Consider the following 11,567-nt stretch of genomic DNA (forward strand, 5'->3'; position numbering starts at 1 on the left):
GCTGTGTGTGTGACCCTATTGCTGTGTGTGCAGTCCCCCGCTGCAAGGTGTGCAAACCCCATTGCTGTGTGTGCAAACCCCATCTGTGTGTCTGCAAACTCTTCCTGCGGTGTGTGCAAACCCCATTGCTGTGTGTGCAAACCGCACTGCTGTGTGTGCAAACCCCATTGCTGTGTGTACAACCCCTCCCCGCGGGGTGTACACCCCCCCCCCCCAAGTCTCTGGGCCTCTGGGGGCCCGTGCAGAGCTGGGGGGAAGGAGTCGGCCCAGGAGCAGCACCGGGGCAGCCGGGTGGGTGCCGGGCTGGGGGGTCCCGAGGCCAGGCAGCCCCCGGAGTCTGCAAGCAGTGAGGAGAGGGAGGAGGGAGGCAGGGCGGGACCCCCTGGGGGTCCTTACCCCCACCGCTTGTCTTCTGCCCCCTCTCCTCCGGAGCCCTGTCCGGGGCTGCCCGCAGCCAAGGGGAAAAGCAGCACAAGGAGAGCCCCCGACCACCCCCGCCCCTCGCGCGTTCCCCCCCCCCAAGGTACGCCCGCAGCCGGGGGCTTCGGCACGGCCGGGCCGGGGTCCCCGGGCAGGGCGCGCCCCTCCCGACCCCGGCGGGATCGCGGCCGCGGCCCCGCGCACGCCCCGAGCCCGCCTTCCCCAGGCCTCCTACCTGTCAAATTAAAAGCAATTCCCGGGGGGGGGACCGCTCAAAGGCACTTTCAGGGCTAAATCTCATTTCTCCCCCTCCCCCTCGGCCGGCGCTGCTGCAGCGCTGGGGGAAGGGAAGGACAATGCAATTAAAAATGGAGTAAATAATGGAAGAAGCGGGTCTCCGTTCGGAAGTTTGCACCGGCGTAATTAGATCAGCGAGGGCTCATATGGAGCCCGGGGGGGCTCACACGGAGCGGCGATGACAGGGGGCTCCGGGGACCGCCGGCAAGGGCACGGGGCCGGCAGCTGCCTGTCACCTCCCCGCGGCCGCCCCGGCTCGGTGGGAACGGACGGGGGGGGTGCGGGGCCGGGCCCCCGGCACGGAGCAGCGCTTCGCTGCCGCTCGGACACCCCCCGCTCGCCCTGAGCCTCCTCGGGGAGTGACGTCATCGCCCCCGCGCGGTGACGTCACCGGAGCATGACGTCAAGGGCGGCGGCGTGGAGCCCAACGACTCGGAGCAGGTGTCCGGGTACCGGGGGGCGCCCCTGCCTGCCCCTGCCTGGGCGGTGGGGGCACGGACACGGGCACGGGCACAGACACACGAACACACGGACACACGGACACGGGTGCGAAAACACACACATGTACAGACACACACAGACACACAGACACACACAGACACACACAGACACACACAGACACACAGACACACACAGACACACACGGACACGGGAACACGCACACGTAGGAACACACAGACACGTACAGACACACACACAGACACGGCTACACCAACAGAGACACAGACACAGACAAAGGCACGGACAGGGACACGCGGAAACGCGGACACGGACACACAAGCACACACCCGCGGACACACGGACACACAGCCGGGGGTGCTGTTTGGGGCCCGCTGCTCGCCCCCCCGCTGCTCCCTGCCCCGGCTGCGGGTGGCGGCGCCCCGAGCGCGTCCCCGCTGCAGCCTTGCCGGGGGGGTCCCAGCGCTCTGGGCGCGGGGCCGGGTCCCGGCGGCGGTGCCGGCGCGGGGCTGAGCAGGGAGCCGGGGGGCTCAGGGACCGCGGCTCCGCGCCCCGCCTCGCCCCCGCCCGCCCCGGGACTCCCCCGGGCTGAGAACCCCATGCTTGTGCCCAGCGTGCCCAGCTCGGGCTTCAGCGGGGGGTGCGGGTGCTTGGGTGTCCGTCCTTCTGTCCGTCCGTTTGCTCGTGCACAGCCCGCCGCGCCCAGCCAGCCCCCCCGCTCCTCGTTAATAAGGTGTCTCCTTTATTCAAAATATATACACGCGGGGCGGCCCGGGCCTCGCGGACGGACCGACGGGACAGACACGATAGAAAATAAAATTAAAAAAAAAAAAAAAAAGAACAAAGACAAAAAAGAGAAATTGCACCAAAGCCCCCGGCGCGGGGGCGGGGGCAGCGCGGCCGCCCCGTTCCGGCGGCGGCCCGCGGTCAGTTCCCGGTGCCGGCCCGGCCCCGCCGCCTCAGTCCCCGACGTCGATCTCCTCCTCCGAGAGTTCGGCGGCGGGCGGCGGCTCGGGGCCGGCGGCGGGGGCGGCGGCGGGGGCGCGGGGGGGCTCGGGGAGCGCCGCCAGCTGCTCGAGGGCGGCGGGGGGCAGCGCCTGCAGCGAGGCCACGTCGGCGCGCATCTCCTCCAGGTCGCGCTTGAGCTTGGCGCGGCGGTTCTGGAACCAGGTGATGACCTGAGCCGTGCTCAGCGCCAGCCGCTGCGCCAGCTGGTCGCGGTCGGCCGGGGAGAGGTACTTCTGGTAGAGGAAGCGCTTCTCCAGCTCGTAGATCTGCTGGTTGGTGAACGCCGTCCGCGACTTGCGCCGCTTCTTGGAGGCCGGGCGGTGCCCGAAGGCGCCCAGCGGCTCCCGACCTGCGGGGACACGGCGTCAGCGCGGCTGCCCCCGGCCCCGGTGCAACCCCCCCCTCCCGGCCCCGCCGCCCCCCGGCCCCTTCCCGGCCGAGAAACGCCGAGCCGTGCCCAACCGAGCCGTGCCCAACCGACCCGAGCCGTGCCGAGAGGTGCCCGACGGGGCCGCGCTGAGTTTTGCTCAGCCGTGCAAAGCGACCCGAAACGAGCCGTGCCGAGCCGAGCCCCGTGCCGTGCCGTGCCCGGTGCCGGTCGCGGCCCTGCCCGTGGCTCCGCACGGAGCCCAGTGCCCAGCCGCGGGTTCCCGGGGCCCAGAGCCGCCCCCCGCTCACGGCCCGCTCCGCCCGCTTCCCCCGCCGCTCCACAGCGGCCCCGACCCGGGCCGAGCCGCCGCCCGCCGGCTCCTCGCCGCGCCGGGCCGAGCCCACCCGTGTCCCGCGGCCCCGCAGCCGCTCCGTTCCCCCTGTCCCGGCCCGGCGGAGCGTTCCGGGGCTCCGGTCCGGTCTCTCCTCGCCGGCGGCTCGCCCCGGATCGTGCGTCCCGGAGCGCTGCCGCAGGGCCCGCACCGCGCCGCGGCCGGGCCGGGCTCGCCCCCGACCGGCCCGCGCTGCCGGCTGTCCTTTCGCTTCAGCGGCTTTAGGAGCACCCGCTCCCGGCGGGCCCGGCCCGGGGACCGCCCTCAGAGCGTTCCGGTTACCGGCAGCCCGGTGCCCCGCGGCCGGTCTGCGGTGTGAGTCGGTTCCGGCCGCGCCGAAGCTCCCGAGGCCCCGGCAGACCGCGCTCAGCGGCTGCCCCCGGTAAAGAGCTTCTGCGAAATGCGCGGATCCGTGTCCGGCCGCTGCCGGTCTGCTCCACGCTCGGTAACGGCTTCCCACCAGCGGCGCCGTCCCGCTCCCGGCTCCGAGCGGCCGTTGAAGCCTTTCGGCCGCCGGCGGCACCGACCCGCCGCGCTCGGTAGCGCGGCTCCCGAGGCCCGGCTCGGCGGCGGCTCGCCCCGTGAGGCTCCCGTTAACGCTTCGCCGTAGCCCGCGGGGCCGCGGCCCGGGCCGCTCTCGGTTCTCCTCCCGCTGAGCGGTCGCCGCCGGCCCCGGCCCCGCTGCGGCCCCGTCCGCCCGTAACGGGGCTGCCCGGCCCGGCGCGGTCTCTGCGAGGCGCCGGTCGGCGGCGGCTCCGTCCGTGTGTCCGTCCGTTCGGCACGCTCGTTCGCTAAGTGCGGGAGCCCCGGGCTGTCCCAATTTTCTGCCCGTGTGTCTGTCCGTGCAGCGGGCTCATTCGTTAATTATGTTAATTACGGGAGTCCCGAGCTGTGCCGGTTCTGTCCGTGTGTCTATCCGGGTAAGGTTTTTTTCGATAATTACGGGAGTCGCGATCTGCCCCTCCGTGTCCGGGTGTCTGTCTGGGTAACGTTTCTTCCTTTTTCTTTTTTTTTTTCTTTTTTTAATAATTACAGGAACCCCGCTCTGCCCATCCGGGTGAGGATTTCGTTGTTAATTACGAGAACTCCGATCTGCACGTCCGTGTCCGTGTGTCCGTCCGGATAAAGGCTTTTTTCGTTAATTTGGGAACCACGCGCTGCCCGGGTTCTGTCCGTGTGTCCGTCCGGGTAAGGGCTTTTATTTTTTCGATAATTACGGAGCCCCGAGCTGTCCCGTTTTTGTCCGTGTGCTCTTCCGGGTACGTTTTTGTTTTCCCCGTTAATCACGGGAGCCCGCTCTGCCCGTCCCCGGCGTTTCTTTTCGTCAGCTCCGAGAGCCGCGTTCTGCCCGCCGGTGTCCGCCCCGTAACGGCCTGTGTCGGACCGGGGCTGCCGGGCCGCGCACACGGCGGCTGCCGCTGCCGGGAGCCCGGGGCCGCCCGGGGCGTTCGGAGGAGCCGCGGCCGGGCCGGGCCCCGCCGGCGACGTGGCTGAGCGGCCGGGCTGCCGCCGCCCCCGGGGCCCGTTCCCAGCCGGGAGCCGCGCGGCCATTTCCAGCCCCGCGGGGCCGCCTCTGCCGGTACCGGGTGCGAGCGGCCGCCGGGGCCGGGAGTCCGCGCAAACGGGATTTCTGCGCTACAAACGAGGATCGCGGCCGGGCCCGGCGTGTCCGCTCGGAACGCGGCGAGGGACCCAGCCCCGCTCCGGGGGGCGGAAAAGCCGCGGCCCGGCGCGGGTTTTCGTTAAAGGTTTTCGTTACCGACGAGAGCGAGCCGGCTGCGGCCGGTCTGCCCGAGCGCTCGGTAACGGATCCACACCCTCCGCGGGGCCGCTGCCTCCGTTTTAGGGCTGGGGCCGCCGGCGGGACCGATCTCGTGCTCTCTGCGGCGCGGTCCGGCCCGGTACCCGGCTCGTTATTTGTGGCTCCCGGTAAAGGCGCCGGGGCCCGGCTCTCCCTCCCGCCGCAGCATTTTGCGGAGCTCGCTCTCCCGCTGACGCCGGGCGCCGAGGGCCCGGTACCGGGCTCTGACTTCGCCCGTCCCGGGGCCGCGGCGGAGCTCCCGCGGCGCGGCTCGGCCGGTGCGCACGGCGGGGGTTCGCTGGGCCCCCCGGGCCGGCCCCGGCCTCTGCCTCCCTCCGGGCCGCGGCTCCGCGGAGCGGTAACGCCGCGCCCGGTCCTCGCTGCGGGCACGCTCCGGGCCCTCCCGAGCCGCCGCCGTCGTCCGGGCTCTGTCCGGCGCCGCGGCCCCGCTCTCCCGGTGCGGACATGAACCAAACTTACCGGAGCCGCCGGGCCGCGCCGCGCCGGGCGGGAGGCGAGGAGGGACCCCGGAGGCGGCCCAGGCCCGGCCCGCCTCGGGACCGCGTCCGTCGCCCGCCGTCCCCTCCGCGCCCGGCCCGGCCCGGCCGCCGGACACGCACCTGCCCCGCTCCCTCCGGGCCCCCGCCGGCCCCGGGCCGCCTCCCCGGCCGGCCCCGCTCCCGGCCCCGGCCCCGCGCCCACGGCCCGGCCCCGAGGCGCCCCGGTACCTTCCGCCGCCTGCAGCACGTTCAGCTCCAGCCCCTTGAAAGTTTTGCTGGCGAGCTCCTCCAGCGCGCAGAGCGGCGAGGACGGGGCGCACACGCCGTTGCGGGGCGCGCCGGGCCCCGCCGCCTTGTCCGGGAGCCGGGCCGGGGGCGCGCCGTGCCCGGGGGGGGCCCTGCGGCCCGAGGGCCTGCTGAGGATGTCCTCGATGCCGAAGGGGGTCAGCGGCTTGTTGGAGTTGGCGGGCGGCGGCAGCTGGTCCAGGGCGCCCCGGCGGCGCTCCTCGCCCGCGGCGGGCAGCGGGGGGGAACCGGCCGCCTCCCGCGCCGAGGTCATGGCGCGTCCCCGGTCCTGCACCGGGGCCGGCTCAGCGGCGCGCCCGCCTCATGCTGCCGGGGCCGCGGCGGCGGATCCCCCCTCGGAGCCGCTGTCCCGGCCGCCCCGCCCGCGCATGAAGCGGCTCCGCGCCGGCCGCGGCCGCACTTAAACCCGGCGGGCGCAGCCCGCCCCCTCGGCGGGGGCCCGGCGGCGGCGGAGCGCTCGGCCTCCCGGCGCCGGGAGCCGCTCGGCGGGCAGGGCGAGCTCCGCGCCCGCCGCCGCTCCCCCCCGCGGCCCCGGTGCCGCAGCCTTAAAGGCGCGGGGCCGGGGCGGATAACGGGGCACCGGGAGGAGGAGGAGCCGCGGGGGCGGGAGCCGGGAGCGGGGGAGCGGAGGGGAGCGGAGGGGAGCGGAGGGGAGCGGGGGGGGCCGGGGGGGTCCCCGCCGCTCCGGCCCCGCGGGGCGGGGGGGGGCTCCGCTCCCGGGCCGGTGTGGCTGTAACGGGAGGCAGCCGGGGCGCAGCGCCGCGCCGCCGCGCCCGGTTTTAAGAGCTCCTCGGGGGCGGCCCGCTAACCCCCCGCCGAGCCCCCCCGCCCGACCCGGCGGGGCTTTTGCCGTCGCAGAAATTTATTAGCTCCCCTGCTCTAAAACGCCCCATAAAAGCGCAGGGGCCGCCGCGTCTGGGAGTGATTAGGCCGCTTCGGGCGGGTTTTGGGTTTCAGAGCGCGGCCCGGCCGTAAACCCCCCGGTACAAATAGCTCCGTGATCCCGTCCGCTCGTAAAGGCCCAGGGACGCCCGCACACGCAGGTGAGCCCCGCCGCCGGCACCGGGACCGGTTTCCCAGGCGGGACTGGGACCAGGAACTGTCTCATCGCCCAGAGGTCTCGATCCTTCCCAGGGGCAGTGGTGCATTCTCGGGCAATGCTGCCTGGGCGCTGGGCTGCATCTTCCCTGGGGGGCTGGGGAGGGGGCACCCAGCTATGGGATCAGGGAGGGAGCGGAGGACGCCGTCCCGCTGTCCCAGTGCCACCCCCGGGATGCTGCAGATAGGAGGGGAAAGGAGGGGCGAGGGGCTGTCCCCAGGAGGCAAGGAATGGCCTGGGGGCATTCCCAGCTGCTGGGGGGATTGGGAAGGAGGGGATGCTGCAGCAAGCGGGGAGCAGCTCTGCTGGGTGCAGCGGGGAAGCCCTGCGCTGCTGGAGCTCATGTGGGCACAGGCTGGCCACTGCATGGCACACGCAGCATTGGTTACGCATTCTGGGGGGCTTTGGAGAGGGGATCCTGCTCGGGCAGGGGGGGCTTGCACCAGTGACAGTGCCCTTCTGGGGCGGGTGATGCTCCGAGGGAGGGCAGCCTGAATGTGGGGAGGGGACAGCGGGGGACACAGAGATGCTGCTGAGGGTGCAGGGGTCACCACAGTAATGACAGAAAATGAACCTGTGGGCTGGGGGCCGTGGGGGAACTGTGCCGGGCGGGTGGGAGCAGGTGCAGGGGGACCCGCGTGTGCCGCTGCTGGTGCTGGGGAGGGGGAGAGCTGCGGGGGGGGGCTTCCAATGTTGCTGACAAAGGCAGAACGCGATCCCCTGGCTGGAAATTGGAGTTAGACAAATTCAACCTTGAAATTTCCTAGCAGCCGGAGCAATTAAACCCCGGGGCGGGGGTGGGGTGAGGGCTTGCCGGCGCTCCAGCCCTCAGCGTGAGATTTAACCAATTTCTGAGAGGTTTTAAAGCTGCTCTTGGGAAGTCCCTGTGCCGCGGCGCAGGCTGGGAGAGCTCAGGGCTGCCCCTTCCCCTGGTGCTGGCCGTGTGCTGCTGGATGAGTCCCGCTCGTGGGGGCACCCGCAGCCCCTCGCACTCGGCGCCGATGCGGCAGCGTCCATGTGTCTGCCTCACAGCCTTTTGTCCTTTCCGCAGGGCTCGTGTGCTCAGCTGGCGATAAGGAGACACGGCAAGGAGCCGGTGGTGCCACCTTCGCTGCACGTGCTCCTGCCCGGCTCTGCAGTGCCCATCCCAGGGCGCAGGTGAGCCAGGCCCCCGCTGCCTCCCCTGGCCCCTGACCCCTCAGGAGCTGCCCAGGCCTCGGCTGGGCCGCAGCAAGCGGCAGTGCCAGCCGTGCACGCTGTCCCCTCCAGCAGCACCGTGCAGCACAGGGGCACCGTGCCGGACCGTGGGTCCCAGCCACCCAGAGCAGGCAGGGAAGGGGTGCTCTGAGCTCCCCGGCCACATGTGCTGCGGGGAGTGTGGGCTGTCCCCTAGGATGCTGGGGCTGTGATTCCCACGAGCTGCACCCTCAGCGTGTGCAGCCCTCTGGTGTGTGCAGCCTTCCTCGCCCCGGTCCTAGCCCTGCGGGGTGGCTGAGCCCCAGCTCACACCCGCGCCCTGTGCTCTGTCTCAGCTAATGCCCTGTGACACGCACCAGGAAATTGCTGCTTAGGCTAATTCCTTGTTCTTGCACTGACCGGGGTTTGTAGCAGCCCTGCACCTCTGAATAAATCTCACCCTGCAACTTCATCTGCTCTGGGGACCGGGACGAGAACTTTGCCTACGAAGCCCTGGGCCAGCAGTGCCTGGAGCTCAGCATCGAGGCTGGGACCGCGGGGCCAGGACCTGTGCTGGTCACAGGGCTGCGTCTGGCTGCACTCACCCTGCTGGGATGTGAGGTCCCCCCAGCCCATGCCCCATGCAGCCTGCACCAGGACAGCTGGTGGGGGGAGTGCACGGCCAGAAGGTGGACACAAGGGCACAGAGCAGCGTGCCACCCCGTGCCCCCTGCCCTGCAGCGGGCTCTCTGTCCTGCCCCGGCCCTGCTCACCACGGGCACACGGACCCCAGATAGGTGCAGAGAGGGCGCCGGCCCCTGGTTCACACCGGGTGGGGAAATGTCAGCCCCAGCTGCTGGGAACAGGATGGGAAATGCGCTTCACCCCAAAGCAGGACACAAGGTGGAAAACAAAAAGACTTCTGAATTTTTGCAGGAAAATTTCAGCTTCCTGCTGAGCGGGGCAGAGCGCCCTGGCTGGCGGCCGGCCCCACGCTGGCCAGGCGCCCACGGCCCGGCGGGTGCTGCGTCCTGCATGGGTGCTGGGACAGAGCTGGGGTCCCCAACGCTGCGGGGGTGCATACCCCAGTACAGCTCTGCCAGCCCATATGTTACTCCCTTGGTGCAGGCCTGGGTGCGGGAAGCAGCCCCCAGCGCACCCGTGGGTGCCCCCAGCACGGCCTGGGACAGCCGAGGCGGAGCCCTGCGTGGCTCTGCCCCAGCAGCTGCGCAGGGTCTGCAGCACTCGCATCGGGAGCAACGTGAGCAGTGCCAGAGCACAGCTGCGCATGCACATGTGAGGGCGTGCACGCACACAGGGCCGTGTGAGCACGCGCAGGGGCACAGGCACAGGATGGCGTGTGTGCCTTGCATGGTGCCAATGGCTGGGGGTTGGCTGGACACCCCCACCCAGGACACCCGTGTCTCGAGGGCACCCGTAGCACAAAACACCCACGGCACAGGGGCACGGGGGCACCAGTGTGGCTTGGGGCACCCGTGGCCGTGGCAGCCCTGGGAGCAGGCGGCAGGGACGCCCCACGCTCGGGTGTCTGCGCTGTGCAGCGAATTCCCCGTGACAGGGTAACGTGATTAGGGGCGGGAGGCGGCAGCTCAGCCCTCTAATATGCTTATGCCAAGGCTCCGCGTTCTGCCCCTGATCTATTATTTAGCGAATCCATTTCAATAACGCAGGCTCCATGACGAACCGCCTGGCAGTAATTCAATTAGGGGCGCTCCCAGCCCCGCGCCAGAGTTAGAAATGCAGAGCAGTTTGCACATGGAAATTGCTTGCAAATGAATTTTCCTTTAATAAGGGGAATAGCTCGGTGTAAAATTAAACTGTCAGTAGCGGAGGCGCGCGGGGCATTACCAGGGGAGCTGCTGCGCGGGGCCTGCGCGCCCTGGTGCCGGGGGAGGAGACCCGGCCAATTATTGGCAATAAACACTCACCCGGCTCGCGGCTGGGGCGGCTGCGGCGAAGCAGCAACTGATGCGATTACACTCGCCCCGGGGAAACGGCGTATTAATGTGTCCGGGGAGCGGGGGGGCGCCGGGGATCCCTCGCCAGGGGTTACTGGCAAATGATCTATTCATTACCGTGCACTGACCTCGCGGCACGCACAAGTGCTGGGCGGACCCGCAGCTTAATCAAGCGGAGAGCGCGGCGGGGATGAGCGCTGCCGGGCGTGGATAGGGCGAGGAGTGGGCAGGGGCTCGTGCCCCCCCAGAGCTGAGGGGCTGGGGGTATCTGAGACACACGGGGCCATGCAGGTGTGCGCGGTGTGCAGGCAGTGCTCACCCCCGATGCCTGCGGTGTGTGCGTGCACCCCTGGCAGACACCCAGTGGCCCTGCGTGTGGCTGTGCACAGAGCTGTGCAGGCGTGTGACAGCCGTGCCTGGGGGTGTGCGGAGCACCAGGCTGTGAACTGGGACCAGACGTGCTGGTGCTGGGGGCCCCAGGCAGCGCCCAGCCCTGGGGAAAGCTTGGACCCAGCCCCTGCGTGATGCCCTGGCAGGGACAAGGTGACCCCGCCACAGGGACCCCAGCCCAGTGCCGTGGGGGGAGCTGCCAGCCCCCAGCCCCAGCTGCTGCCCTCCCCCTGAGACCCCCCCCGCCACGGGGGCCTCCATATGGGCCTGGGCCAAACTCTAGCCAAATGGGCCAGGGGGGGGGTTGCATTTCAAAGCCTCCGGCTGTGAGCAAACGCTGCTCCCTCCTCCCGCGCTGCCTCCCAGCCCCGCGCCCCGCTGGCCCTGGGTCAGGGCAGGGCTGCTGGGGACAGCCCCGTCCCCTTTCCCAGGGACGGTGGGGGCAGCCCCAGCCCGTGGTGGCCGCTGGCATCCGTGGAGCAGCCAGCAGCAGTGGGATGGGAGCAGGGGATGCACTGGCGAGGTGCCTGTGCCGGGTGGCCTCACGCAGGGGCTGGGGATCCTTCCCGAGGGCGCTGGGGCGAGGGGTGCTGCAGGGGGAGGCCGTGCTGGCCAGGGCATGGGGGGGGGAGTGGAGGGGAGCGGGGGCTGCGGCCAGACCTGGGGCTGGGAGCAGGCGGGGGCTGCGGGGAGCGGCCCTGGACCCCTGCCCCACGGGGCCAGGCGCTGTCAGCTGCAGCCAGGCGAGCGTCCGCACAGCCTCCCCGGCGTGGGAACCGCGTCCCGCCGCAGGGTCGGGCAGGGCTATTGTGCAGGGCTGTGCGCCCGCGCCCGGCGGGGGCAGGAAGCGGGGCAGGCAGCACCGTCTCCCCGCTGCCGCTTCCTGCCCCGCGCCACAAATAGCCCTGCCCGGGCGACGGGGCAGCCAGCGGGGGCAGCTGCCGGGGGGCTCTGCGGGACCCTCGCCCACTGCTGCCCTGAGCAGCGCCCCCGGACCAGGGCAACCCCTGGAGTCCTCATGGCCCCTGGGGGTCCCAGCCACCGTGGGGAGCGGGGGCCGGGTGGGAGTCAGGGACCCTCTGGGGGTGGCTGTGGCTGGGCCGGCCCCTGCCCCGCTGCCACAGCACCCCGGGGCCCCTGGGGGTGGCCGGGTGCCGCGGCGGGGCCGGCACTGCGACCCGCAGCCATGCGGATTCAATTAGGGCTGTGAGCGCGGGGACTCCAGCTCAGCCCCTCGCCGGGGCAATGAAATGAGGAAATGGCTCGTCTGAGCCGCTGACAGCTCTGGGCCGTGCTCGGAAGATAAACGACCGCGGGATTAAAGCTTCGCACGCTGACAGGGCGCACCTGAGCGAGGAGCAGGGCTGGGGC

At 71.2% G+C, this 11,567-nt stretch overlaps 1 protein-coding gene across 1 annotated transcript; it reads right to left on the bottom strand.

Annotated features, from left to right (window-relative positions):
- Positions 1-1,082: 1,082 nt before the first annotated feature.
- LBX2 (ladybird homeobox 2) lies at positions 1,083-5,805 on the bottom strand. The gene is made up of 3 exons (XM_032186957.1): positions 5,475-5,805; positions 2,274-2,533; positions 1,083-1,196 (listed from the first exon to the last, which is right to left on the bottom strand). The coding sequence occupies exons 1-3, from the start codon at positions 5,803-5,805 to the stop codon at positions 1,083-1,085; spliced, it is 705 nt and encodes a 234-aa protein (XP_032042848.1).
- Between the last annotated feature and the right edge of the window lie 5,762 nt (positions 5,806-11,567).

The sequence above is a fragment of the Aythya fuligula genome, chromosome 4 (assembly GCF_009819795.1).
Source record: "Aythya fuligula isolate bAytFul2 chromosome 4, bAytFul2.pri, whole genome shotgun sequence".
NCBI classification, from domain to species: domain Eukaryota; kingdom Metazoa; phylum Chordata; class Aves; order Anseriformes; family Anatidae; genus Aythya; species Aythya fuligula.